This window comes from Bombina bombina, chromosome 6, assembly GCF_027579735.1.
Source record: "Bombina bombina isolate aBomBom1 chromosome 6, aBomBom1.pri, whole genome shotgun sequence".
NCBI lineage: Eukaryota > Metazoa > Chordata > Amphibia > Anura > Bombinatoridae > Bombina > Bombina bombina.
In genome coordinates this window covers 251,224,026-251,248,761 of record NC_069504.1, presented here as the reverse complement: position 1 = coordinate 251,248,761, position 24,736 = coordinate 251,224,026, and the positions used below count along the sequence as shown (strand labels likewise).

Here is a 24,736-nt window from a genome sequence, read left to right as displayed (position 1 = left end):
AGGATGAAAAAATTTATTTATTTTACGATACGACAAGTCCACGGCCCACCCTGTTTTTCTAAGACAGGTTTTTATTTTTTATTATTCTTTGTTAATCTTCAGTCACCTCTGCACCTTGACTTTTCCTTTCTCTTCCTAACTTCGGTCAAATGACTGGAGGTGGGAGGGAGGGGAGGAGCTATATACAGCTCTGCTGTGGTGCTCTTTGCCACTTCCTGCTAAACAGGAGGTGATATCCCATAAGTAAGGATGAAATCCGTGGACTCGTCGTATCGTAAAAGAAATACATTTATCAGGTAAGTATACATTTCCTTTTCTCCTACTGTTCCTTGTTCCCTTGGCAGAATTACTGGGGGATGAGGGGAGTGGAGGAGGTGTTTAAGCCTTTGGCTGGGGTGTCTTTTACGCCTCCTAGTGGCCAGGTTCTTAATTCCCACAAGTAATGAATGAAGCAGTGGACTCTCCTCTGACAGATGGAAATTAAATTATCAGTTAATCATAATTTGTTACTTCCTCCGTTCACTCTCCTGCCAAGAGCCATTGCTTGGATCAAGCAGGAGAGGGTGTCAGTGATTCTCATAGCGCCGGCGTGGCCTCGCATGATCTGGTATGCAGATCTAGTGGAAATGTCGTCTCTACCTTCGTGGAGACTCCCTCTGAGGAAGGACCTTCTACTTCAGGGTCCTTTTCTTCATCCAGATCTTGTTTCTCTGAAGCTGACTGCTTGGAGATTGAACGCTTGATTTTATCTAAGTGTGGGTTTTCAGAGTCGGTCATTGAGACCATGATTCAGGCTCGTAAGCCTGTAACAAGGAAGATTTACTATAAGAGATGGAGTTAATATCTGTATTGGTGTGAATCCAGAGGCTACTCTTGGAGTAGAGTCAGGATTCCTAGGATTTTGTCTTTTCTCCAGGAGTGTCTGGAGAAGGGTTTGTCAGCTAGTACTCTAAAAGGTCAGATTTTTGCATTGTCTATTTTATTGCAGATGCGCCAGACCTTGGTTAGGATCAGGCCTGTGTTTAAGTATGCTACTCTTCCCTGCAGTCTTAACCTTGTTCTTAGAGTTTTACAGCGGGCTCCGTTTGAACCTATGCATTCCTTAGATATTATCTTGGAAGGTTTTTTTTCTTGTTGCTATTTCTTCTGCTTAGAGAGTTTCGGAACTCTCGGCTCTGCAGCTTGATTCCCCTTATCTTATTTTTCATTCTGATAAGGTGGTTCTACGTACTAAATTAGGTTTCCTACCTAAGGTTGTTTCAAACAAGAATATTAATCAGGAGATGGTGGTTCCTTCTTTGTGTCCTAATCATTCTCCTAATGAGCTTTTGTTGCACAACCTAGATGTTGTGCGTGCTTTGAAGTTTTATCTTCAGACGACTAAGGACTTTCTTCAGTTTTCTGCTTTGTTTGTTTGTTTTTCTGGGAAGCGCAAGGATCAGAAAGCTACGGCTACTTCTCTTTCTCTTTTGCTAAGGAGTATTATTCATTTGGCCTATGAGACTGCTGGACAGCAACCTCCTGAGAGAATCACTGCTCATTCCATGAGGGCCGTTTCTTCTTTCTGGGCATTTAAAAATGAAGCTTCTGTGGAACAGATTTGCAAGGCTGCAACTTTGGTCCTCTCTGCATACTTTTTCAAAGTTTTATAAATTTTATGCTTTTGCCTCGGCTGAGGCTTCTTTTGGGAGAAGGGTTCTTCAGGCAGTGGTGCCTTCTGTTTAGGTCAGTTTTTTTTCTAAAACCTCTGGCACCTTTACACTTTTGTGTTATCATCTTTTTCCATTTTTCCTTCGGCCAAATGAGTGGGAATTATGGGTAAGGTAAATGACATATATACAGCTTTGCTGTTATGCTCTTTGCCGCCTCCTGCTGGCCAGGAGTGATATTCCCACTAGTCATTGATGATTCCGTGGACTCACCATATCCGGAAATAAATAAATTTATCAAGTTAGCATAAATTATGTTTTTCTGTAGATATGATTTATGATGTTTATACTAAAGAGGTTTCTGATGAAATGCCTCAGGATAATTTAGAGGTTTCCATTTGCCTTCCTGATTTTTCTTCCTCCAAGACATTTGGGAAATTTCTTCCTACTCCATGCTGCATAATATGGTTATAATGTAAATGTGAAGGAATGGGTTTATACTATTATATAATGTTTAAAACTGATTGTTATGCCTTTATCGATATTGTTTAAGATGAGTAACACATTTTATTTATTTATAAACATTAATTATAGCTTCTGAATATGAACTGATCTCTTCCTTGTCTGGTCTAGCATTTTGTTAACCAATTTCATAAATTTGCAGTTCTGCAAATAATGTAGCAATTCTCAATAAAGCTCTTACTTTGTTCCCTTTTATTTGAAGATATCTTTAAAAAAGAAATTTAAAAAAATCAAATGTGTTAGGCATAGCATTTTCCTTTTAAATAGTCTTCAAGTGTCTGTAATATATTCATCACTGGCATTCAGGCAGAGTGGCTGTCATGCTAAGCTCTTTAGAACTTGGCAGATATAAGCATACTAAAGCACTGCATTAGGTAGATATGGTACTGGTGAAAACTAGCTCAAATATTTAATATAATTTTCTTTATCCATTCTGTCAGAAAAAGATGTCAACCGCACAGACAGAACAAACAAATTCTATGAGGGCCAGAATAATCCAGGATTAATTCTTCTCCATGACATTTTAATGACATACTGCATGTACGATTTTGATCTTGGTAAGTTAAATGATTTAACAGAAAAATAATTTAAGATTTGTATACTTTTTGTATTTTTACTTCTAATTAAATGCCAATGTGAAATGACTCACATCAATAGAAAAAAAAAATGTGGCATTAACGGGACATCATTTTTAAACTTAAAATGTGCATAAGTGTATTTCAGTTTTGAGTATGTCGTTTAATGCTTCTGGTGAATGTTATCACTGTTCTAACATTGTACACACATATGTAGTGAGTGACCCTGTGTAGATGCATGCAAACACTGCTCCTGTTCAGAAAGCTAGCATTGGTGTGTATTGTGTCAGAGATTACTTAATTTGCAGGTGCATTTTTCGAATGTGTATACGTATGGCACTCACACCATATCCGTGTATGCTTGCTAATAAAAATTTAAATTTGTTTATTTTACTGTGGTTTTTATAATATTGTAAACTGAATATGCAACATGTGCACAGTTTGATTTTTAATGACCTATTATAATACTGATAATATCATGTAAACCTTAATAGGGCATGCATAATCAGTGGTTTGATTATAATTAGTAATATTTAATATTAGTAATGTTTGGTTATTTAAAATACAATTTACTCAGGTAAGCAGCTAATACAATTTCAATATATTAAAAGTTGCTGTAGGAACACTCTTGCATATGGGCTGGGCGCTTTCTCTTTAATCCACTGCCTCCTATGCATAGATTTTCTATAGCCAGTACTGCAGTATTGAAAAGATTGATATAGGTAGCGGTTTCAGCAGGCAAAATAAGCTATTTCAAATGACAAAATTAAAGGTAAAGGATAGATTTGTAAACATTTTAATACACTCACTCCAGTAGCAAAATGTTCCTATTTTGTTTTATGATTTCCAGTATATATTTAGACACAAAATCTATCATGGCATGGTGCTTGTTCCTCATTAGGACATATATTTCAAATTCAATACTTGATGTGGGGAGTATGTAGGATATTTAAATTGTAAGCAGGCAAATCTTGAAATTAAGCAAAGTTTAAATGGACAGTCAAGTCCAAAAAAAACCTTTCATGATTGCATATAATTTTAAACAACTTTCCATTTTACTTTTATCACCAATTTTGCTTTGTTCTCTTGGTATTCTTAGTTGAAAGCTAAACCTAGGAGGTTCATATGCTAATTTATTAGACCTTGAAGGCCGCCTCTGCAATTGACAGTTTTTCACCACTAGAGGGCGTTAGTTCATGTTTTTCATATAGATAACATTGAGCTCATGCACGTGAATTTACAGAGGAGTGAGCACTGATTGGCTAAAATGCAAGTCTGTCAAAATAACTGAAATTAGGGGGCAGTCTGCAGAGGCTTAGATACAAGGTAATCACAGAGGTAAAAAGCATATTATTATAACTGTGTTGGTTATGCAAAACTAACAAATTTGTTAATAAAGGGATTATCTATCTTTTAAAACAACAAAAATTCTGGTGTTGACTGTCCTTTTAAGTACAAATACACACACACAAATATGCATGCATGTTTAAGTATTCAGCCTTAGTTAGTGATAATTACAGAGCAGCTTATTGTATCACCTATGTTGTAGTTCAGGCATCCTCAAAATCTGTTCCATCACTTGATTTGGAATTTGAGTGTCCTTTTTTAAAGATGCAGGAGTGCATAATGTTCCTTTAATCCTGTTAGTAATATGCATTGCGCAACAATTTTCAATGTTCTTTTATTATATATTTTGTCTGCATTTCTGTGCTGTTCCGCAATGTGTAAGACTAGTATACCAGAGGGGCGATAGCTCTGGGGTTAGACGTAATACAGAGCGCGCAGATGCTTTAAGGCCCATGTCTGATACTGCGTCACAATATGCAGAAGCTGAGGAAGGAGAGCTTCAGTCTGTGGGTGACATTTCTGATTCGGGGAAACCTGATTCAGATATTTCTACTTTTAAATTTAAGCTTGAGAACCTCCGTGTATTGCTTGGGGAGGTATTAGCTGCTCTGAATGACTGTGACACAATTGCAGTGCCAGAGAAATTGTGTAGACTGGATAAATACTATGCAGTGCCGGTGTGTACTGATGTTTTTCCAATTCCTAAAAGGTTTACAGAAATTATTAATAAGGAGTGGGATATACCCGGTGTGCCGTTTTCCCCCCCTCCTATTTTTAGAAAAATGTTTCCAATAGACGCCACCACACGGGACTTATGGCAGACAGTTCCTAAGGTGGAGGGAGCAGTTTCTACTTTAGCAAAGCGTACCACTATCCCTGTTGAGGACAGTTGTGCTTTTTCAGATCCAATGGATAAAAAATTAGAAGGTTACCTTAAGAAAATGTTTATTCAACAAGGTTTTATCCTGCAGCCCCTTGCATGCATTGCGCCTGTCACTGCTGCTGCGGCGTTCTGGTTTGAGTCTCTGGAAGAGGCCTTTCAGACAGCTACTCCATTGACTGAAATACTTGACAAGCTTACAACACTTAAGCTAGCTAATTCTTTTGTTTCTGATGCCATTGTTCATTTGACTAAACTAACGGCTAAGAATTCTGGATTCGCCATTCAGGCGCGTAGGGCGCTATGGCTTAAATCTTGGCCAGCTGACGTGACTTCAAAGTCTAAATTACTTAACATTCCCTTCAAGGGGCAGACCCTATTCGGGCCTGGTTTGAAAAAAATTATTGCTGACATTACTGGAGGTAAGGGTCATACCCTTCCTCAGGACAGGGCCAGATCAAGGGCCAAACAGTCTATTTTTCGTGCCTTTCGAAATTTCAAGGCAGGTGCAGCATCAACTTCCTCTGCTACAAAACAAGAGGGAACTTTTGCTCAATCCAAGCCGGGCTGGAAACCTAACCAGTCCTGGAACAAAGGCAAGCAGGCCAGAAAGCCTGCTGCTGCCTCTAAGACAGCATGAAGGAACGGCCCCCTATCCGGTAACGGATCTAGTAGGGGGCAGACTTTCTCTCTTCGCCCAGGCGTGGGCAAGAGATGTTCAGGATCCCTGGGCGTTGGAGATCATATCTCAGGGATATCTTCTGGACTTCAAAGCTTCCCCTCCTCAAGGGAGATTTCACCTTTCGAGATTATCTGTAAACCAGATAAAGAAAGAGGCATTCTTACGTTGTGTGCAAGACCTCCTAGTTATGGGAGTGATCTGTCCAGTTCCACAGACGGAACAGGGACAGGGCTTTTATTCAAATCTGTTTGTGGTTCCCAATAAAGAGGGAACCTTCAGACCCATTTTGGATCTAAAGATCTTAAACAAATTCCTCAGAGTTCCATCGTTCAAAATGGAAACTATTCGGACCATCCTACCTATGATCCAGGAGGGTCAGTACATGACCACAGTGGATTTGAAGGATGCTTACCTTCAAATACCGATTCACAAAGATCATCATCGGTTCCTAAGGTTTGCTTTTCTGGACAGGCATTACCAATTTGTGGCTTTTCCCTTCGGGTTAGCTACAGCTCCAAGAATCTTTACAAAGGTTCTAGGATCGCTTCTGGCGGTCCTAAGACCGCGAGGTATATCAGTGGCCCCTTATCTGGACGACATCCTGATACAGGCGTCAAGCTTTCAGATTGCCAAGTCACATACTTAAATAGTTCTGGCATTTCTCAAGTCACATGGGTGGAAGGTGAACGAGGAAAAGAGTTCTCTATCCCCACTCACAAGAGTCTCCTTCCTAGGGACTCTGATAGATTCTGTAGAAATTAAGATTTACCTGACAGAATCCAGGTTATCAAAGCTTCTAAAATCTTGCCGTGTTCTTCATTCTATTCCGCGCCCTTCGGTGGCTCAGTGTATGGAAGTAATCGGCTTGATGGTAGCGGCGATGGACATAGTGCCATTTGCGCGCCTACACCTCAGACCGCTGCAACTATGCATGCTCAGTCAGTGGAATAGGGATTACACAGATTTGTCCCCTCTGCTAAATCTGGATCAAGAGACCAGAGATTCTCTTCTCTGGTGGCTTTCTCGGGTCCATCTGTCCAAAGGTATGACCTTTCGCAGGCCAGATTGGACAATTGTAACAACAGATGCCAGCCTTCTAGGTTGGGGTGCAGTCTGGAATTCCCTGAAGGCTCAGGGATCGTGGACTCAGGAGGAGAAACTCCTCCCAATAAATATTCTGGAGTTAAGAGCAATATTCAATGCTCTTCTAGCTTGGCCTCCGTTAGCAACCCTGAGGTTCATCAGATTTCAGTCGGACAACATCACGACTGTGGCTTAAATCAACCATCAAGGGGGAACCAGGAGTTCCCTAGCGATGTTAGAAGTCTCCAAGATAATTCGCTGGGCAGAGACTCACTCTTGCCACCTACCAGCAATCCATATCCCAGGTGTAGAGAACTGGGAGGCGGATTTTCTAAGTTGTCATACTTTTCATCCGGGGGAGTGGGAACTCCATCCGGAGGTGTTTGCTCAATTGGTTCATCGTTGGGGCAAACCAGAACTGGATCTCATGGCGTCTCGCCAGAACGCCAAGCTTCCTTGTTACGGATCCAGGTCCAGGGACCCAGAAGCGGCACTGATAGATGCTCTAGCAGCGCCTTGGTTCTTCAACCTGGCTTATGTGTTTCCACCATTTCCTCTGCTCCCTCGACTGATTGCCAAAATCAAACAGGAGAGAGCATCAGTGATATTGATAGCGCCTGTGTGGCCACGCAGTACCTGGTGTGCAGACCTAGTGGATATGTCATCCTTTCCACCATGGACCCTGCCTCTGAGACAAGACCTTCTACTACAAGGTCCTTTCAATCATCCGAATCTAATTTCTCTGAGACTGACTGCATGGAGATTGAATGCTTGATTTTATTAAAGCGTGGCTTCTCCGAGTCAGTCATTGATACCCTTATACAGGCACGAAAGCCTGTCACCAGGAAAATCTATCATAAGATATGGCGTAAATATCTTTATTGGTGTGAATCCAAGAATTACTCATGGAGTAAGGTTAGGATTCCTAGGATATTGTCCTTTCTCCAAGAGGGTTTGGAAAAAGGATTATCAGCTAGTTCTTTAAAGGGACAGATTTCTGCTCTGTCTATTCTTTTGCACAAGCTTCTGGCAGAAGTTCCAGACGTTCAAGCTTTTTGTCAGGCTTTGGTTAGAATTAAGCCTGTGTTTAAACCTGTTGCTCCCCCATGGAGCTTAAACTTGGTTCTTAAAGTTCTTCAAGTGGTTCCGTTTGAACCCCTTCATTCCATTGATATTAAACTTTTATCTTGGAAAGTTCTGTTTTTGATGGCTATTTCCTCGGCTCGGAGAGTCTCTGAGTTATCTGCCTTACAATGTGATTCTCCTTATCTGATTTTCCATTCAGATAAAGTAGTTCTGAGTACAAAACCTGGGTTTTTACCTAAGGTAGTTTCTAACAAGAATATCAATCAAGAGATTGTTGTTCCATCATTGTGTCCTAATCCTTCTTCAAAGAAGGAACTTCTTTTACATAATCTGGACGTGGTCCGTGCTTTGAAGTTTTACTTACAATTTGGGGAAACCTGATTCAGATATTTCTACTTTTAAATTTAAGCTTGAGAACCTCCGTGTATTGCTTGGGGAGGTATTAGCTGCTCTGAATGACTGTGACACAATTGCAGTGCCAGAGAAATTGTGTAGACTGGATAAATACTATGCAGTGCCGGTGTGTACTGATGTTTTTCCAATTCCTAAAAGGTTTACAGAAATTATTAATAAGGAGTGGGATATACCCGGTGTGCCGTTTTCCCCCCCCTCCTATTTTTAGAAAAATGTTTCCAATAGACGCCACCACACGGGACTTATGGCAGACAGTTCCTAAGGTGGAGGGAGCAGTTTCTACTTTAGCAAAGCGTACCACTATCCCTGTCGAGGACAGTTGTGCTTTTTCAGATCCAATGGATAAAAAATTTGAAGTTTACCTTAAGAAAATGTTTATTCAACAAGGTTTTATCCTGCAGCCCCTTGCATGCATTGCACCTGTCACTGCTGCTGCGGCGTTCTGGTTTGAGTCTCTGGAAGAGGCCTTTCAGACGGCTACTCCATTGACTGAAATACTTGACAAGCTTACAACACTTAAGCTAGCTAATTCTTTTGTTTCTGATGCCATTGTTCATTTGACTAAACTAACGGCTAAGAATTCTGGATACGCCATTCAGGCGCGTAGGGCGCTATGGCTTAAATCTTGGAAGTAATCGGCTTGATGGTAGCGGCGATGGACATAGTGCCATTTGCGCGCCTACACCTCAGACCGCTGCAACTATGCATGCTCAGTCAGTGGAATGGGGATTACACAGATTTGTCCCCTTTGCTAAATCTGGATCAAGAGACCAGAGATTCTCTTCTCTGGTGGCTTTCTCGGGTCCATCTGTCCAAAGGTATGACCTTTCGCAGGCCAGATTGGACAATTGTAACAACAGATGCCAGCCTTCTAGGTTGGGGTGCAGTCTGGAATTCCCTGAAGGCTCAGGGATCGTGGACTCAGGAGGAGAAACTCCTCCCAATAAATATTCTGGAGTTAAGAGCAATATTCAATGCTCTTCTAGCTTGGCCTCCGTTAGCAACCCTGAGGTTCATCAGATTTCAGTCGGACAACATCACGACTGTGGCTTAAATCAACCATCAAGGGGGAACCAGGAGTTCCCTAGCGATGTTAGAAGTCTCCAAGATAATTCGCTGGGCAGAGACTCACTCTTGCCACCTACCAGCAATCCATATCCCAGGTGTAGAGAACTGGGAGGCGGATTTTCTAAGTTGTCATACTTTTCATCCGGGGGAGTGGGAACTCCATCCGGAGGTGTTTGCTCAATTGGTTCATCGTTGGGGCAAACCAGAACTGGATCTCATGGCGTCTCGCCAGAACGCCAAGCTTCCTTGTTACGGATCCAGGTCCAGGGACCCAGAAGCGGCACTGATAGATGCTCTAGCAGCGCCTTGGTTCTTCAACCTGGCTTATGTGTTTCCACCATTTCCTCTGCTCCCTCGACTGATTGCCAAAATCGAACAGGAGAGAGCATCAGTGATATTGATAGCGCCTGCGTGGCCACGCAGGACCTGGTGTGCAGACCTAGTGGACATGTCATCCTTTCCACCATGGACCCTGCCTCTGAGACAAGACCTTCTACTACAAGGTCCTTTCAATCATCCGAATCTAATTTCTCTGAGACTGACTGCATGGAGATTGAATGCTTGATTTTATCAAAGCGTCAGTCATTGATACCCTTATACAGGCACGAAAGCCTGTCACCAGGAAAATCTATCATAAGATATGGCGTAAATATCTTTATTGGTGTGAATCCAAGAATTACTCATGGAGTAAGGTTAGGATTCCTAGGATATTGTCCTTTCTCCAAGAGGGTTTGGAAAAAAGATTATCAGCTAGTTCTTTAAAGGGACAGATTTCTGCTCTGTCTATTCTTTTGCACAAGCTTCTGGCAGAAGTTCCAGACGTTCAAGCTTTTTGTAAGGCTTTGGTTAGAATTAAGCCTGTGTTTAAACCTGTTGCTCCCCCATGGAGCTTAAACTTGGTTCTTAAAGTTCTTCAAGTGGTTCCTTTTGAACCCCTTCATTCCATTGATATTAAACTTTTATCTTGGAAAGTTCTGTTTTTGATGGCTATTTCCTCGGCTCGGAGAGTCTCTGAGTTATCTGCCTTACAATGTGATTCTCCTTATCTGATTTTCCATTCAGATAAAGTAGTTCTGCGTACAAAACCTGGGTTTTTACCTAAGGTAGTTTCTAACAAGAATATCAATCAAGAGATTGTTGTTCCATCATTGTGTCCTAATCCTTCTTCAAAGAAGGAACTTCTTTTACATAATCTGGACGTGGTCCGTGCTTTGAAGTTTTACTTACAAGCTACTAAAGATTTTCGCCAAACATCTACACTGTTTGTTGTTGACTCTGGACAGAGGAGAGGTCAAAAAGCTTCGGCAACCTCTCTTTCTTTTTGGCTTCGGAGCGTAATACGCTTAGCCTATGAGACTGCTGGACAGCAGCCCCCTGAAAGAATTACAGCTCATTCTACTAGAGCTGTGGCTTCCTCCTGGGCCTTTAAGAATGAGGCTTCTGTTGAACAGATTTGCAAGGCAGCGACTTGGTCTTCGCTTCATACCTTTTCAAAATTTTACAAATTTGATACTTTTGCTTCTTCGGAGGCTATTTTTGGGAGAAAGGTTCTACAGGCAGTGGTTCCTTCCATTTAAGCCTGCCTTGTCCCTCCCTTCATCCGTGTACTTTAGCTTTGGTATTGGTATCCCACAAGTAATGGATGATCCGTGGACTGGATACACCTTACAAGAGAAAACATAATTTATGCTTACCTGATAAATTTATCTCTCTTGTGGTGTATCCAGTCCACGGCCCGCCCTGTCTTTTTCAGGCAGGTCTAAATTTTAATTTAAACTACAGTCACCACTGCACCCTATGGTTTCTCCTTTCTCGGCTTGTTTCGGTCGAATGACTGGATATGGCAGTTAGGGGAGGAGCTATATAGCAGCTCTGCTATGGGTGATCCTCTTGCAACTTCCTGTTGGGAAGGAGAATATTCCACAAGTAATGGATGATCCGTGGACTGGATACACCACAAGAGAAATAAATTTATCAGGTAAGCATAAATTATGTTTTTTTTCAATGTCTCCGACTCTACTGGTGGAACAAACCTTCTATTCCTTTCGTATAAATGGCGAGAGTCCATAAGCTGTTACTTATGAAATATACATTCCTACTAGGAGGAGGCAAAGTTTCCCAAACCTCAAAGCCTGTAAATATACCTCCCACCTTACACATACCTCAGTTTAAAACTTTGCCTCCTTAGGAGGTGGTTGAAGCATGATGTGCTTGATTTCTTCATTGGGCATATTGAAGCCCGGTTCCCCTCAGAGTACAGTGCTTAGCAGAGGAAAGTGAAGAGAGTATTGCCTCATGTCACCATGTTTTCGCCTCACGGAAAATCATGTGCTCTCTGTAAATTTGGTCGCAGGGATTCATCTTCTGCCTCCCTTTACAGATCAATATTATACTTCTATTCCATTACCTCTGCTGATATATTTTTAGTACTGGTTTGGCTGTCTGTTATCAGTGGACGAGTGTCTAAAAGGTAACTATGAATAATTAAAAAATTCCTTTATGTTGACACTCAAGCTATGGATTTGGTACTTTTGTTTTAATGTTTTTTTCAATGTATATTTCTTTCCTAAGATATGGTGAGTTAACGGCTTGAGTAATTATTGTTTGGAATATCACTTCTGGCCAGCAGAAGGAGGCAAAAGCACCACAGTTAAACCGCTAAGTATCACTCCCTTACCCACAACCCCCAGTCATTCTCTCTGCCTTTAGTGCATGGAGGAGGTGAAGTTTAGGTGTCTGAAGAAAAATTTTGATTTCATCTACAAGCAAGTTTTGGGGTATAGACGTATTCCATGCCATTCCTTACAGTCGGGTAGTGGTGGCTTTAAAGCAGTTAGGAACTTGTAAAGAGGTACTTACTGTGTTTTCCTAACAATTGCTGCCCTAGTTTAGAAAGCCAGAGTTGGCTACTCTGTTCTTTCTTTTTCAAAGGTCTCTGTGAGGAACTGTGTCCTCTCATACCTTGTTACTGTCTACATGCTGGACATCGGAGCAGGTAAGTGCTTTTTCTTTTTAAAGACACGATGAGTCCACGGATTTCATCCTTGTGGTATTTCGACTCTTGGCCAGCAGGAGGAGGCAAAGAGCACCACAGCAGAGCTGTATAAATAGCTCCTCCCTTCCCTCCCACTCCAGTCATTCTCTTTGCCTGTGTTAGTGGTAGGAAGAGGTAAATTGAGGTGTTAGTTTAGATTCTTCAGTAAAGAGTTTGTTATTTTTAAAATGGTACCAGTGAGTGCTATTTTTTTATAGGGTGTAGCTGTATTCCTTGTCATCCTCTAGAGTAGAGCTACAGGTGGCTTTAAAGCAATGGGAACTGGTGGGACATAACTCTCACTGCGCCTCCCATACTGAGTGCTACCCTTCTGATGATGGTCTTAGCAAATATTATCTAAGGCCCTTTCTGTGTCCACAGAGACTTGTCATGCTGTCGCTCAGCATAGAGGTAAGTGCAGTCTTTTACTTTTCTGGGACATGAAATTAACTCAGAAATGACTGTATGCTTACACATCTGAAAGGGGGAAATTAGATTTTTATATCAGGACTTCCCTTATTATTCAGAAATACTTGGCTTTCCTAGTCATGACAACCGGCGTTGTGTATGCTGGGACTGTTATTTTTTTTTTGGGGGGGGGGGGCTTTGTGCTCAAGTGTTGGTGCTGTGGACAAGACGCTGGGGACCTTTTTATTTTCAGAGCGGTACTTAAGCTCTGGTGTAGGGTGTATTTTTACTTTTATAGTTATATTTCTCTAACCGGCAACTAGTATTTTTAGCCAGAAGGTTTGAAATGACGTCCACGATGGGCGTGGCTTAACTTTCGCGCGCTCAAGAAGCCGCACAGTTATTTCTCTACGGAGTCCCGGCATCCGGCGTGTAGTGAGCCTCCTCACAGAGTGACTTGCATTGTAAACCGCATGGTTGTTAAGTTAAGGCAAGCGGTCTTAAGTGTTCTGAAGCACGGTTTGGAGCAATAGGTTTATCGTGGGGGCAGGTAGGCGCCTCAGCAGAGCTCTTGAGGCGAAGAGGTGTCTTTTTTTTCATTTAATTTTATTTCAGTATATGGAAATGTCAGTTAAATGTCAGTTGTTTTTTTGTGCAGTAAAAATGTTAGTTTCTTCTATAAGATACGACGATTCATCCTTTACTTGTGGGATATTATCCTCCTGCTAACAGGAAGTGGCAAAGAGCACCACAGCAGAGCTGTCTATATAGCTCCTCCCTTGACTCCACCCCCAGTCATTCTCTTTGCCTACTCTAAGTAATAGGAAAGGTAAAGTGAAAGAGGTGATAAAATGTTAGTTTTTATTTTAAATGGTACCGGTGTGTGCTATTATCTCCCAGGCAGCAGATGGATGAAGACTTCTGCCTGGAGACTGATGATCTTAGCAGTTGTTACTAAGATCCAGAGTAGTTCCCACAGAATGGCTGAGGAGTACTTAAGAAACTTCAGTGTGAGGAATGTTTTTCATGCTACAAGCATTAAGGTATGTTCAGTCATTTTTTTCTGGAGAGACTGTGTTATTTCAGAATTAGCTGACAGTATCCCCATGAGGGAAAGGGTAAGCAGTAATTATTATTATTATTATTATACTTTATTTATTAAGCGCCAACATATTCCGCAGCGCTGAATATAATCCTTATGTATAGAGAGGGGTATTACTGGACCTGTATATTGGGCAATAAAACATGGTTGACACTGCTGATATGATGTTTGTGGGTAAATGTTTCATGTTGGGAGTTACAGATAACGTTTTTTATGACAAACGTTTTTTGCTTTATTTAAGCATGGAGGGTACACATGGCTTCACTTAATGGGTATATGAACTCACATGGCTAGGTTTTAGACTGCTCTGGTGTGTTTATTTTAGGCTGTGAGACATCGAGTTAGATGGGCGGGGCCTATTTTCGCGCCTCAGTTGTGCAGTTGTTTTTCCCAGACAAGCAGCAAGCTCCAACTCCGGTGGGCCTTTCAGAGACAGTTTGGGCCTAATCGAAGGTTTAATCCGATTTTACAGACCCCTGAGGGCAGGTAGGAGCCACAGCAAGGTTTTATAGCATAACGTTTTTTTGGTAAGGGTTAAGTATTCCTTTCCTTGTGGGGCAAACTTAGCTGACAAGTTGGGAGGCATTTATCATAAAATTGTGATAATTTTATTGTTTTAAAGCAGTTTTTGAAAAATTGTATGCTTTTTTTCTCTTAAAGGCGAAGTACCGTTTTTTCAGATTGTTATTTTTTTCATAAAATAAAGTGTTTCAAGTCTGTGGTTATTACTAGCCTGTTTTACGATGTCAGTCAATGTTCCATGTGTTCAGAAGCCATTGTGGAACCCCCACTTCAAATGTGTCCCTCATGTACTGAAAGGGCCTTACATTGCAAAGAACATATTTTAGCTGATAAAAGTATGTCTCAGGATGATTCTCAGTCAGAAGAGGATCAGGTTATGCCAGCTACTTCTCCCCAAGTGTCACAACCTTCAACGCCCGCCCAAGCGACGCTAAGTACTTCTAGTGCGTCTAATTCTTTCACCCTGCAAGATATGGCCGCAGGTATGTCTACTACCCTCACAGAGGTATTATCTAAACTGCCTCGTTTGCAGGGTAAGCGCAGTAGGTCCGGTATTAGAGTAAATGCTGAGCCCTCTGATGCTTTATTGGCCATCTCTGATGTACCCTCACAGTGTTCTGATTTGGGGGTGGGGGAATTGCTGTCTGAGGGAGAGCTTTCTGATTCAGGGAAGATGTTCCCTCAAACAGACTCACATATGACAGCCTTTAAGTTTAAGCTTGAACACCTCCGCTTATTGCTCAGGGAGGTTTTAGCGACTCTGGATGATTGTGACCCTATCGTAATTTCACCAGAGAAATTGTGTAAAATGGATAGATATCTAGAGGTCCCTACTTACACTAATGTTTTTCCGGTCCCTAAGAGGATTTTGGACATTGTTACTAAGGAATGGGATAGACCAGGCATTCCGTTCTCTCCCCCTCCTACTTTTAAGAAAATGTTTCCCATATCTGACCCCAATTAAGGATTCGTGGCAGACGGTCCCTAAGGTGGAGGGAGCTATTTCTACCCTGGCTAAGCATACAACTATACCTATTGAGGACAGTTGTGCTTTCAAAGATCCTATTTCTAAAGAAATTGTTTATTCATCAGGGTTTTCTTCTACATCCTATTGCGTGCATTGTTCCTGTAACTACTGCAGTTGCTTTTTGGTTTGAGGCTCTAGAGGAGTCTTTTAAGGTTGAGACCCCATTAGATGATATTTTGGATAGAATTAAGGCTCTCAAGCTAGCTAATTCTTTTATTTAAGTCCTGGTCTGCTGATGTGTCATCAAAATCTAAGCTGTTAGCTATTCCTTTCAAAGGTAAGACCCTATTCGGGCCTGAACTGAAGGAGATCATTTCAGACATTACTGGAGGTAAAGGCCATGCCCTTCCTCAGGACAAGACGAATAAAATGAGGGCCAAACAAAATAATTTTCGTTCCTTTCAAAACTTTAAAGGTGGACCCTCTACTTCCTCCTCTGCCACAAAGCAGGAGGGGAATTTTGCTCAATCCAAGTCAGTCTGGAGACCTAACCAGACCTGGAATAAAGGTAAACAGGCCAAGAAGCCCGCTGCTGCTACCAAGACAGCATGAAGGGGCAGCCCCCGATCCGGGACCGAATCTAGTAGGGGGCAGACTTTCTCTCTTCGCTCAGGCTTGGGCAGGAAACGTTCAGGATTCCTGGGCATTAGAAATCGTGACCCAGGGGTATTGTCTGGAATTCAAAGATTCTCTCCCAAGGGGGAGATTTCATCTTTCACGTTTGTCTGTAAACCAGACAAAAAGAGAGGCGTTCTTACGCTGTGTAAAAGACCTATATACCATGGGTGTAATCTTCACAGTTCCAAAGGTGGAATAGGGGCAGGGGTTTTACTCCAATCTGTTCGTGGTTCCCAAAAAATAGGGAACCTTCAGACCGATTTTAGATCTCAAAACTCTAAACAAATTACTCAGAGTCCCATCCTTCATGATGGAGACCATTCGGACAATTTTACCAATGATCCAGGAGGGGCAATATATGACCACCGTGTATTTGAAGGATGCGTATCTTCACATTCTTATCCACAAAGATTATCACCAGTTCCTCAGGTTCGCCTTCCTGGACAAACATTACCAGTTTGTGGCCCTTCCTTTCGGGTTGGCCACAGCTCCCAGAATTTTCACAAAGGTGCTAGGGTCTCTTCTGGCAGTTCTAAGGCCGCGGGGCATAGTAGTGGCGCCCTATCTGGACGATATTTTGATTCAGGCGTCAACTTGCCATCTAGCCAAATCTCACACAGACATCGTGTTGGCTTTTCTAAGATCTCACGGGTGGATGGTGAACATAAAAAAGAGTTCACTTGTTCTTCTAACAAGAGTTCCGTTCCTTGGAACTCTTATAGACTCGGTAGACCTGAAAATTTTTCTGACAGAGGTCAGAAAATAAAAAATCTTAACCACTTGCCGAGCACTTCATTCCATTCCTCGGCCATTAGTTGCTCAGTGTATGGAGGTAATTGGACTAATGGTAGCAGCAATGGACATAGTTCCATTTGCTCGCTTGCATCTCAGACCACTGCAACTGTACATGCTCAGACAGTGGAATGGGGATTATGTGGATTTATCTCTGCGGATAAATCTGGATATAAAGACAAGAGACTCTCTTCTTTGGTGGTTGTCACAGGATCATCTGTCCCAGGGAATGTGCTTCCGAAGGCTAGAATGTGTCATAGTGACGACGGACGCCAGCCTTTTGGGCTGGGGCGCAGTCTGGAATTCCCTGAAGGCTCAGGGTGTGTGGATTCAGCAGTAGGCCCTACTTCCAATAAATATACTAGAACTGAGAACGATATTCAACGCGCTTCAGGAGTGGCCTCAGCTGGCTTCGGCCAAGTTCATAAGATTCCAGTCGGACAATATCACAACTGTACCATATATCAATCATCAAGGGGCAACAAAGAGTTCTCTAGCAATGATAGAGGTTTCCAAAATAATTTGATGGGCAAAGACTCACTCTTGCCATCTATCAGCAATCTATATCCCAGGGGTGGAGAACTTGGAAGCGGATTTTCTAAGTCTTCAGACTTTTCATCCAGGGGAGTGGGAGCTTCATCCGGAGGTGTTTGCACAATTGATTCATCAGTGGGGCACACCAGAATTGAATCTGATGGCATCTCGTCAGAATGCCAAACTTCCTTGTTACGGGTCCAGATCAGGGGATCCTCAAGCAGTACTGATAGATGCTCTAGCAGTACCATGGTCGTTCAACCTGGCTTATGTATTTCCTCCGTTTCCTCTCCTACCTCGTCTGATTGCCAGAATCAAACAGGAGAAGGCTTCGGTAATCTTGATAGCACCTGCGTGGCCATGCAGTACTTGGTATGCAGATCTGGTGGAAATGTCATCTCTGCCACCATGTAAACTGCCACTGAGAACAGGACCTTCTCATTCAGGGTCTGTTCCAACATCCAAATCTAGTTTCTCTGTGGCTGACTGCCTGGAGATTGAACGCTTGATTTGATCTAAGTGGGGATTATCCGAGTCGGTCATTGATACCTTGATTCAGGCTCGAAAGCCTGTCACTAGGAAAATTTATCATAAGGTAAATATCTTTATTGGTGCAAATCCAAAGGCTACTCATGGAGTAAGATCAGGATTCCTAGGATTTTGTCCTTTCTCCAAGAAGGATTGGAGAAGGGGTTGAAGGGGTTATCAGCTAGTTCCTTAAAGGGACAGATTTCTGCTTTGTCAGTCTTACTACACAAGCGTCTGGCAGATGTCCCAGTCGTTTTGTCAGGCTTTGATTAGAATTAAGCCTGTGTTTAAACCTGTTGCTCCGCCATGGAGTTTGAATTTAGTTTTAAATGTTCTTCAAGGGGTTCCGTTTGAACCCATGCATTCCATAGATATTAAACTTCTATCTTGGAAAGTTCTGTTTTTAGTAGCTATCTCTTCTGCTCGAAGAGTTTATGAGCTATCTGCGTTACAATACGACTTGCCTTATCTTATATTCCATTCTGATAAGGTGGTTTTGCGTACTAAACCTGGATTCCTTCCTAAGGTTGTTTCAAATAAGAATATTAATCATGAAATTGTTGTTCCTTCTCTGTGTCCTAACCCTTCTTCTAAGAAGGAGCGTCTGTTACATCATTTGGACGTGGTTCGTGCCTTGAAGTTTTACTTGCAAGCGACCAAGGATTTCTGTCAAACATCTTCTCTGTTTGTTGTCTATTCTGGAAAACGTAGAGGTCAAAAAGCTACGGCTACCTCTCTTTTTGGCTGAAAAGCATCATCCGTTTGGCATACGAGCAGCCTCCTGAAAGACTTACAGCTCATTCCACTAGAGCGGTGGCTTCCACGTGGGCTTTTAAAAATGATGCTTCTGTTGAACAGATTTGTAAGGCTGCGACTTGGTGTTCCTTTCAAACCTTTTCCAAATTTTCCAAATTTGATACTTTTGCTTCTTCGGAGGCTATTTTTGGGAGAAAAGTTCTTCAAGCAGTGGTGCCTTCTGTTTAGGTATCTGTCTTGTCCCTCCCGTTCATCCGTGTCCTGTAGCTTTGGTATTGTATCCCACAAGTAAAGGATGAATCTGTGGACTCGTCGTATCTTGTAGAAGAAAAGGAAATTTATGCTTACCTGATAAATTGATTTCTTCTATGATATGACGAGTGCACGGCCCGCCCTGTCAATTTAAGACAGATTTTATTTTTTGGTTTAAAACTTCAGTCACCTCTGCACCTAACATTGTTACTAAGGAATGGGATAGACCAGGTATTCCGTTCTCTCCCCCTCCTACTTTTAAGAAAATGTTCCCCATATCTGACACCATTCGGGATTCGTGGCAGAATGTCCTTAAGGTGGAGGGAGCTATTTCTACCCTGGCTAAGCGTACAACTATACCTATTGAGGACAGTTGTGCTTTCAAAGATCCTATGGATAAAAAAATTAGAGGGGCTTCTAAAGAAATTGTTTATCCATCAGGGTTTTCTTTTACAACCTACTAACTACTGCAGCAGCTTTTTGGCTTGAGGCTCTAGAGGAGTCTCTTAAGGTTGAGACCCCATTAGATGATATTTTGGATAGAATTAAGGCTCTCAAGCTAGCTAATTCTTTTATTACAGATGCCGCTTTCCAAATGGCTAAATTAGCGGCAAAGAATGCAGGCTTTGCCATTTTAGCTCGTAGAGCGTTATGGCTTAAGTCTTGGTCTGCTGATGTGTCATCTAAATCCAAGCTTTTAGCTATTCCCTTTAAGGGTAAGACCCTATTCGGGCCAGAACTAATGGAGATTATTTCTGACATTACTGGAGGTAAAGGTCATGCCCTTCCTCAGGACAAGACGGTTAAAATGGGGACCAAACAATAATTTTCGTTCCTTTTGAAACTTTAAAGGCGGTCCCTTTACTTCCTCATCCGCCTCCAAGCAGGAGGGGAACTTTGCCCAATCCAAGTCAGTCTGGAGACCTAACCAGACCTGGAATAAAGGTAAACAGGCCAAGAAGCCCACTGCTGCTACCAAGACAGCATGAAGGGGCAGCCCCCGATCCGGGACCGGATCCAGTAGGGGGCAGACTTTCTCTCTTTGCTCAGGCTTGGGCAAAACACGTTCAGGATTTCTAGGCATTAGAAATTGTGACCCAGGGGTATCGTTTAGAATTCAAGGATTTCCTCCCAAGAGGGAGATTTCATCTTTCACGTTTGTCTGTAAACCAGACAAAAAGAGAGGCGTTCTTACGCTGTGTAGAAGACCTATATACCATGGGTGTAATCTGCCCAGTTCCAAAATTAGAACAAGGGCAGGGGTTTTACTCTAATCTGTTCGTGGTTCCCAAAAAAGAGGTAACCTTCAGACCGATTTTAGATCTCAAAAGAATAAACAAATTTCTCAGAGTCCCAGGTTCGCCTTCCTGGACAAACATTACCAGTTTGTGGCTCTTCCTTTCGGGTTGGCCACAGCTCCCAGAATCTTCACAAAGGTGCTAGGGTCCCTTCTGGCAGTTCTAAAAGAGTTCACTAGTTCCTCTGACAAGAGTCCCATTCCTAGGAACTCTGATAGACTCGGTAGATATGAAAATTTTTCTGACGGAGGTCAGAAAATCAAAGATCCTAACTACTTGCCGAGCACTTCATTTCATTCCTCGGCCATCAGTGGCGCAGTGTGTGGAGGTCATTGGGTTAATGGTAGCGGCAATGGACATAGTTCTGTTTGCTCGCTTACATCTCAGACCACTGCAGCTGTGTATGCTCAAACAGTGGAATGGGGATTATGCGGATTTATCTCTGCAGATAAATCTGGACCTAGAGACCAGAGACTATCTTCATTGGTGGTTGTCACAGGATCATCTGTCCCAGGGAATGTGCTTCCGCAGGCCAGCATGGGTCATAGTGACGACGGACTCCAGCCTCTTGGGCTGGGTTGCAGTCTGGAATTCCATGAAGGCTCAGGGTGTGTGGACTCAGGAGGAGTCCCTACTACCAATAAATATTCTGGAACTGAGAGCGATATTCAACGCTTCAAGCTTCAAAATTCATAAGATTCCAGTCGGACAATATCACGACTGTAGCATATATCAATCATCAAGGGGGAACAAGGAGTTCTCTAGCGATGATAGAGGTTTCCAAAATAATTTGATGGGCAGAGACTCACTCTTGCCATCTATCAGCAATATATATCCCAGGAGTAGAGAACTGGGAAGCGGATTTTCTAAGTCGTCAGACTTTTCATCCGGGGGAGTGGGGGCTCCATCCGTAGGTGTTTGCGACATTTATCCATCAATGGGGCACACCGGAATTGGATCTGATGGCATCTCGTCAGAAAGCCAAACTTCCTTGTTACGGGCTCAGATCAAGGGACCCTCAAGCAGTACTAATAGATGCTCTAGCAGTACCTTTGTCATTCAACCTGGCTTATGTTTTTCCTCCTTTTCCTCTCCTACCTCGTCTGATTGCAAGAATCAAACAAGAGAGGGCTTCGGTATTCTTGATAGCGCCTGCGTGGCTTGGTATGCAGATCTGGTGGAAATGTCATCTCTGCCACCGTGGAAACTGTCACTGAGACAGGACCTTCTCATTGAGGGTTCGTTCCAACATCCAAATCTAATTTCTCTGCAACTGACTGCCTGGAGATTGAACACTTGATTTTATCTAAGCGGGGATTCTCTAAGTCGGTCATTGATACCTTGATTCAGGCACGAAAGCCTGTCACTAGGAAAATTTACCATACGATATGGCGTAAATATCTTTATTGGTGCGAATCCAAAGGCTAATCATGGAGTAAGATCAGGATTCCTAGGATTTTGTCCCTTCTCCAAGAAGGATTGGAGAAGGGGTTATCAGCTAGTTCCTTAGAGGGACAGATTTCTGCTTTGTCAATCTTACTACACAAGCGTCTGGCAGATGTCCCAGACGTTCAGTTGTTTTGCCAGGCTTTGGTTAGAATCAACCCTGTGTTTAAACCTGTTTCTCCGCCATGGAGTTTGAATTTAGTTCTTAATGTTCTTCAAGGGGTTCCGTTTGAACCCATGCATTCCATAGATATTAAACTTCTATCTTGGAAAGTTCTGTTTTTAGTTGCTATCTCTTCTGCTCGAAGAGTTTCTGAGCTGTCTGCGTTACAATGCGACTCGCCTTATCTTTTATTCCATTTTGATAATGTGGTTTTGCGCACTAAACCTGGATTCCTTCCTAAGGTTGTTTCAAATAAGAATATTAATCAGGAAATTGTTGTTCCTTCTCTATGTCCTAGCCCTTCTTCTAAGAAGGAGCGTCTGTTACATAACTTGGACGTGGTTCGTGCCTTGAAGTTTTTTTTTTTTTTTTTATAATCTTTTTATTGAGGTTTGCGATAGAAAACAGCGAAGATTGATAGCCTTGTAACATAAAAGGCAGGAATATCATTATGTGATAAACATTGTCAAAAAGTACAGAATGAGAAAGGACAAAAATGCAAAAGGTACATGAAAATGCAAAACACATAGGCTTTTCGAACCTCTATTTTCTGAATAGAATGTCTTAATTGACTGGATAGTTGAGTGGCCACATACAGGCCACTTTGTTACAGGATACTGAGAAAATAATAGCATACGATATCCAGATTGGCAGCCGCTTTTGGGCTTAGAGATAGCCAATAACAATCAGCGGGTAAGAACCGCTTAACGTATAAGTTACTGGACTAAAAAATATAGCAAGGAGGAAGGGGGTATCAACAAATAATAGCCATTCATAGTGAAGTAGGTGGGGGGGGAGGGCTTTAGAAGCTGGTAAAAAAGCACTGTGATTCTGGAAGTTAGATAAAGCTATATTATATACATAATGAAGTACATAATATAAGGGATGTCTCACTGTAAGCATAGTAGGAAGGGGAAGAACACAGTAAAATAGGGGTTTCAACCAAGGCACAATTTGACTTGATTACCAGATGTAATAAATACAAAGGGCTGAATGAATAATATTATTACAGTAATATTCAGATAGCAGCGGGTATAGCGTTCAATACTCCTTAACCTATGCAATGATTACACTCTGGTCCTATTAGATGCGACTAGTAATGGACTGCATAGGGCAACTGCTTAGTAAAATATATAATAATTATGCGGTTATGTAAAGGGTATCTATTAAAACATAACATATATCTTTATATCGTGAATTAGTTTCTAGGCTACCTGCTCTGGTTAGATTCTATTTCATGACAGTTTAAGCATAGCATTAGCACATTAGGATATATATGAGACCCTGTAACAATATTAATAAAAGACTACTGAGATTACATATATGCCAAGGAGTATAGGTATTGCAAGGAGGTTGTCCCTATTTATAACATGTCTTAATCTACTTGGAAAGTAACCATTCTCCGTGAAGCTCTGATAGGATGATTAATTATATGAAATCTAATTCACAGTACAGACTTACAAACAGTAACTACCGCATAAATTACATGGGGTGGTGTCATATGTCACATGATCAGGCCAGTGTGCGACTATTTCAGGATATTGAGCCTCTCAAAACCTGAGCTTTAGTGTTCTGAGGGAATCCTACTCTTTAGATATGAACTATCCCGGGTAGTGCGATATAAGTCCTCTAGCTGCCAGATCTATCTGTACATTGACTTAAGCAAGTTTAACTCATAAGTGGATTGGAGCAAGAATGTATTAGTAAAGCTGCAGATATCCTATATGTGTGGACTTGGGTGGGTCCTCAGAGTATTACAAATCCTCATCAAGCTTACAACTAGGCTCCCCTAAATGAAACATTATCTATATAACTATATTGTAATAAATATCATGTGACTGCTAAATACACAGTATCGCAGATTAGGAAATAAGAGAGCGGCATATAGAATCAACCTAATGTGAGCGAAACATCCTGTTTAAATAAAGCTGCTATTGCTGCTGATATACATGGTTGTAACTAGAATCAGGCGTACCTAAGTGTATAAAAGTAGTAGTGGAGAACTTAAAACTCTTAACATGAAACAAAACATAATGGTCAAAGTTTTATTAACCTGAGCCAACGATAGATTATATAAAACTAACAAATATGAACCTAGGAATATTGTTTTATTTTAGAAGCTATTAGGAATATCTGGATAGGTATGGGAGTTTTGATGCTTACGTAAGTGGTCAGGATATAATTTAATACATCATAATTATACCCAATAACATAATGTAATGAGAAAGTAACTGAAGCGTCCACAGTTCTGTTGCAATCCAAAAATTAAAGTAGGATACATTAACATATAGTGTCATCCACGAGAAGGTAACCAAGTACCTAGTAATTGCCAGTTAACATCGATAGTACAGTCAACCAACTCCTCTTCTCTGCAGTGGGACATAGCGTAAAATGCATCAGATAAGGGAGCCGAGACGACCATGTTGAATCAGCATTTCCAAAAGAGTTCCCTGGGTATAATGCATGGGGAGTTGTGGGTCGTTGTTGGGCCCATAGATTGTGAGTATGGGGGTCTCCATTTTCGCCAAGCAGCACTGAGCATTTCTTAGTTCCCCACTTAAGCAAGGTGCCTGCACCGCCCTCCTCCATTCTCTGAACAAAATCATATCCCGTGTATCATAGCCAGACTCTCCGACATAGGTCTTAGTTGGGTGAAGCTCGTTGTGCAGGTCTGTAGGTAAAGAGGCGACTTCAGGTCCGGGTTGAGCACATGGGCCTCTGGAACATAGAAGGGATTCCTGCTGCCTCGATGACTCCACATCTAGTGCGGGATCTGTCTGGAGAGAGGTATAGTATTCACTAGCTTCAGCCGTAGCATGTGGTGAAACAACTTTCTTGCAGTCCGCCATCATGATCGCGGAGTTATATCCCAGAGTGCTCACGGCCCTCAATATATTAGAGAGCTCTTCAAAGTCGCGGGACATCTTACAGTCCAAGTCCACGAGCAATG

At 41.9% G+C, this 24,736-nt stretch overlaps 1 protein-coding gene across 1 annotated transcript in view; it reads left to right on the top strand.

The window, feature by feature from the left end:
* The window catches only part of TBC1D15 (TBC1 domain family member 15), a 903,088-nt gene that overhangs the window by 501,702 nt on the left and 376,650 nt on the right, over positions 1–24,736 (top strand). The window contains exon 13 of the mRNA XM_053719215.1: positions 2,612–2,728. Coding sequence (XP_053575190.1) covers positions 2,612–2,728 — 117 coding nt within the window. The remainder of the gene's footprint in view (positions 1–2,611; positions 2,729–24,736) is intronic.